This window comes from Herpailurus yagouaroundi, unplaced genomic scaffold (genome assembly GCF_014898765.1).
Source record: "Herpailurus yagouaroundi ecotype Mexico unplaced genomic scaffold, PumYag 254, whole genome shotgun sequence".
NCBI lineage: Eukaryota > Metazoa > Chordata > Mammalia > Carnivora > Felidae > Herpailurus > Herpailurus yagouaroundi.
In genome coordinates, this window is record NW_024412471.1 from 398,590 (window position 1) to 403,044 (window position 4,455).

Consider the following 4,455-nt stretch of genomic DNA (forward strand, 5'->3'; position numbering starts at 1 on the left):
CCCCATGTTTCTATAATAAAACTATTATTCGAATGTCCAAATCTCTGTCATCAAACCCCCTTGATGTAGCCTGCTGGGACCAGGGATACGTGAGCTTGGCAGTACTACCACCCACAGCCAGGCATTTGATCCTTACAAATATGCCTCAGGTACAAAGCTGTGTACTCCCATTCAGATGCACGTGTCTCTCAGTAAGTCCCTGCCTTTCTTCCCCCAAACTCGGGCCTCAGCTTCCTGTGCAAGGATCAGCTCCCACCTTCAGTCTGGCTGCACTCTGTCTATTCTGAGTGTTCCCTTCCCACCTTGCCCATCCACTGAGGCCTGGGGTTTGTTGCTACAACACACATCAAGGATATGGGAAGGGCAGGTCCACAAGTGATACCATCTGTAAACAGTTTCCACAAGTCACCCTCCACTGAGAATCACAGAATCTCAGAGGTAGAAGCAGGAGCCCCTCCCACCCAGAGCAGGGCTGTCCTTCAGAGGCTTCCCAATGGGGGTCATTGGCTCCACTCTAAATATCCTGGATGAATCAATGAACCATCTCTGACCTCACCTCTGAGCAAATACTTTTGCTGGGTGGATGCCATGACAGAGCGTGCTAGTCATGGGGCTACCGATGGAGCGGTACCAAGAAGCCAAGCTTCAATTTTCCATGAGTGCAGTGCGGGTGTGTCCATAGAGGCCTGAGTGTGCCTTCCCCTGGATGACAGTGACTTCGAAGGCAGTAGATTATGATGCTGCATCTGAAAACACAGACTTCGAAATCAGACAGGTACTGGTTCAAATCTCATCTCCCTCACTCACCTTCAAGGGGCCTTGGACATTCACTAGCTGTGTGACTTTGGCCAAGTCACTGAAACTCTCTGAACCCATTTTCTCAGATTTAAAAAATGGAGGAGGGGCGCCTGGGTGGCACAGTCGGTTAAGCGTCCGACTTCAGCCAGGTCACGATCTCGCGGTCCGTGAGTTCGAGCCCCACGTCGGGCTCTGGGCTGATGGCTCAGAGCCTGGAGCCTGTTTCCGATTTTGTGTCTCCCTCTCTCTCTGCCCCTCCCCCGTTCATGCTCTGTCTCTCTCTGTCCCAAAAATAAATAAACGTTGAAAAAAAAATTTTTTTTTTAAATGGAGGAAATGAAGTCTACATTTTGAGATTATCACAGGGATTAGATGAGACAATATATGGAAAGTGCCTAGCCCTGTGCCTAAAACAAAGGAAGTGGTAGCTATTGTTCCTATCATTACGACCATTATTATCACCTTCTCCATTTCGAACCAGTCAACACCTGCAGAGGATGTCTTTCTTCTTGTTTCCTCTTTCCTGAAATGAGTGGATAAAATCAATGCCCACAGGTGTGGGTTTCAGACCTCAGGATGATCCCACCACCACCATCACAACCACCTCTAGAGAATGACAACCCCATGTTTCTGAGCATGCCCATCCCCCACCCCACAGAGTCCCAAATGTCCATGGCTCCTGGTGGGGCCTCAGCTACATGGATGAGGCCTGGAGAGAGAGCTTCCCAGGCCCCTGGAAGTTTCCACTTGAAAAAGTTTCCCCATCCAGCAAGGAAAGTAGTGGGTCTATGATCCTGTGTGGCTTGCCTGATTCCAAAGCCTCAGAGAATTGTAGACCCAAACCAAGGCTCTGGAAGGTTTCAGGAACCAGGCAGAGCAGTTAGGAGCATAAGCCCTGGAATGGGGCACCCAGTCTTCATCATGCACTGGCTGAAAGATTCTGAGCAAGTTACTTATCCTCAGTTTCTCTTATGTAAAATGGGGTAGCAGCACCTACCTCACTGAGTCATTGTGAGAATGCCATGAGGTCATGCATGTCACGTCAAGTCCTTAGAACACTGCCTGGCTCCACCGTGATTTCTGCTATCATAATTAAGTACCAGAAAGCCACTCTTGTTCAGGCATGAATTTGACTTTTCTCCCTTTCATGCATGCCAAGCCCAGGGCTAAGTGAAAGGTAGTGGTTGGGGTAACAGAACATGATAATAAACACAAAAGAAAGAATAGGAAATAAAGTGTTCTCAGGAGGTAGCAGCTTTATTACGACATGGATATTTATTAAGCACCTACTGTGTGCAAGCCCCTGCCGACAGTAGGCTCCATTATCCCACCCATGGCATTTAGGTTCCCGGGGAGGATAATCACACGGGGGGTCAGAGTGTTCGGTGGGGCTGCGAACAGGGTAGCTCTCAGAATATCCGGTGCAGGTAGGTTGACAAGCGGAACACTCCGACCCAGCCCCGTGCGAGAGCACAGCGAAGTGACAGGCGGCGGGACTCCAGGGGGGCGGGGAACCGCAGGGCTCAGCAGGGGCCTCAGCAGCCTCCGCAGCAGCCTTGGCGCTGGGCATTGCTGGAGCTCTGTGACCTCTGGCTGCCACCCCCGCAGCAGCCGCAGCACCCACTCCGGCGCTGTCGGCGGCGCCTCCTGGGGAAGCAGCCGCAACCGCCGGAGCCGCAGCAGCCCCCGGAGCCGCAGCAGCCGCCGGAGCCGCAGCAGCCCTCCCCGCAGTCGCAGCAGGAGGATGAGGCTGCGGGCACAGGGCCGGGAACCGGAGCCGGACACGGAGAGGGACCCTGGGCAGACCCCTTGGAAAAGCCTTTGGCGGAAGCCGTGCTCTGCTGGGAGGACATGGTGAGGCTCAGCTAGTCACGGTGAACCTGAAAGACGAGAAGAAGCCTTTTACAGGCGAGCAGGCCTTTTCCTCCCAACTAGTGAACTCAGGGCTTTAGCGCTCTGGCTCTGTGAGCGAGCAAGCCTGGCCCGGTGCAGGGGAGAAAAGAGTGGAACAAACACACCCCAGCCAGGTGTTTCCAGTGAGTTAAATGGGCATAGGGCAAAGAAACAGTCTGCGGAGTCAGCGGGCTTCCATTGTCTCGACTAAAATGAAGACCACCCGTGTTCTCACAGTGGAAACTAAAGAGGATGTGGTGGCAACTTATCTGCACGACCCAGTCCAAACTCTTCCTTTGGCTCTTTTCACTTCCCAACCCCCACTTCTCTGTGGCCACAGACCTCCAAGTGCTGTTCCCACAGTTATCAGCATCGTGTAAACACTCCATCAGTTAGAAAATGCCTAAATCACACGAGAGGACCTGCTACCTGGGTCTAAAGAATCAGCAAATACCAGAAGCATGTCCTGGTCATCATCCCTGCCTATGCCTCTCATTCTCCACAAGCATAGGAACAAGAGTGTGCCCGGATGCATTGTGGTGTAGAGGATGGAAATATATCCCACTCCAGGGAGCCAAAGACCTGGATTCTAGCCACATTCTGCTACAGACGTGCTAAGTAACCTTGCAGAAGTCACCATCCCATCGGGCCTCCATGACCTCACTGGTACCATGAGAGGGTGTCTCAGTTGAAGCCTAAGGCACTTTCCAGGGCTCTCTTTCCACATCTACCTGCTGGCTGTGCTCTGTCTTCTCCTGCCCTCTGCCTTCAACTCTTCCAGAGCTCCTCCCCCAAGTCCCCCTTGGAGACTTACCAGACCCTAGCTCCACAGGAAGACTCTCTCAGTTCTCCACCTGGAATGGGGCACCTGCTAGGCAGTGGACTGAGCAGTGTCCAGCCAGAGAACCTTTTATAAGATTGTAGTCAGGCACTGCCTCTTGGGAGGGGCCCATTTCCCAACAGACATGGTCAGCTGATGCTCACATCCCAGAGACATTCATCACTCAGGTAGCACCGTAGGTGGTGCACGTGGGCATTCAAGTCACTTCACAGAGGTGCCAGGATTGCTGTGGTGTGTTTACTTTCCAAACAAGAGACTGTCCATGGCTGGGAGGGCTGTGTGTGCTAAGGGAAGGCATAGGGGCTCAAGTGAGGTGGGGTCTGGGGCCTCTCTTTGGGACCTGTTCTCTTTGCCCTCTTCCGCAAAGTACATGCACACACACACACACACAGTCCCCCGTTCTCACACCCATCTCTGTGTAGTCATTTACTTGGTTTTGGTAGTTTACTTACTTTATTATCTTGCTTTGCAAAGGTCTTTGCTCCTTAAGTCAGGCCACAGGCTATGTGAAAAGCCTACTGAGCTTCACGTAGAAGCTTCCAGAGCACACTAAGTGAAGATGATGGTGGGGATATGCCTATGAGAATCCCAGTGGCAATTTCGCTCTGTCACTGGAAGCAGGATGAAAAACCCAGGCCAAGCTATGGAACCATTAAGACCAGACAAGCTGTGATTGTAGTCAGGTTGTCATATCCCCATACAGCCCTGGAGGCCTAAGAGAAAAATGTGTGCAGAACTCTGGCCCAATTGCAAAATGCTAAGCCAACCTGTGGGACTCGTTGCCTCTTACTCCCTAACCCTACCAAAATCCTTCTGAAAGTAGGTTCTCCTTGGGGCACTAGCCAATGGCAAAAGGAAGGAAGGAAGGGAGGGAGGAAGGGAGGGAGACAGGGAGGAAGGAAGGAAGGAAAGAGGGGAGGAAG

General features: G+C 52.2%; 1 protein-coding gene across 1 annotated transcript; it reads right to left on the bottom strand.

The window, feature by feature from the left end:
• Nucleotides 1-2,029: 2,029 nt before the first annotated feature.
• Nucleotides 2,030-3,603, bottom strand: LOC121020982 (cysteine-rich C-terminal protein 1). The gene is made up of 2 exons (XM_040461087.1): nucleotides 3,506-3,603; nucleotides 2,030-2,678 (listed from the first exon to the last, which is right to left on the bottom strand). Exon 2 carries the CDS (start codon nucleotides 2,649-2,651, stop codon nucleotides 2,334-2,336), a length of 318 nt encoding a protein of 105 aa, XP_040317021.1. The 5' UTR covers nucleotides 2,652-2,678; nucleotides 3,506-3,603; the 3' UTR covers nucleotides 2,030-2,333.
• Between the last annotated feature and the right edge of the window lie 852 nt (nucleotides 3,604-4,455).

Bases quoted from the DNA above. Each gene is read 5' to 3' on its own strand.
- LOC121020982 (XM_040461087.1), bottom strand. From the start codon at position 2,651: ATGTCCTCCCAGCAGAGCACGGCTTCCGCCAAAGGCTTTTCCAAGGGG.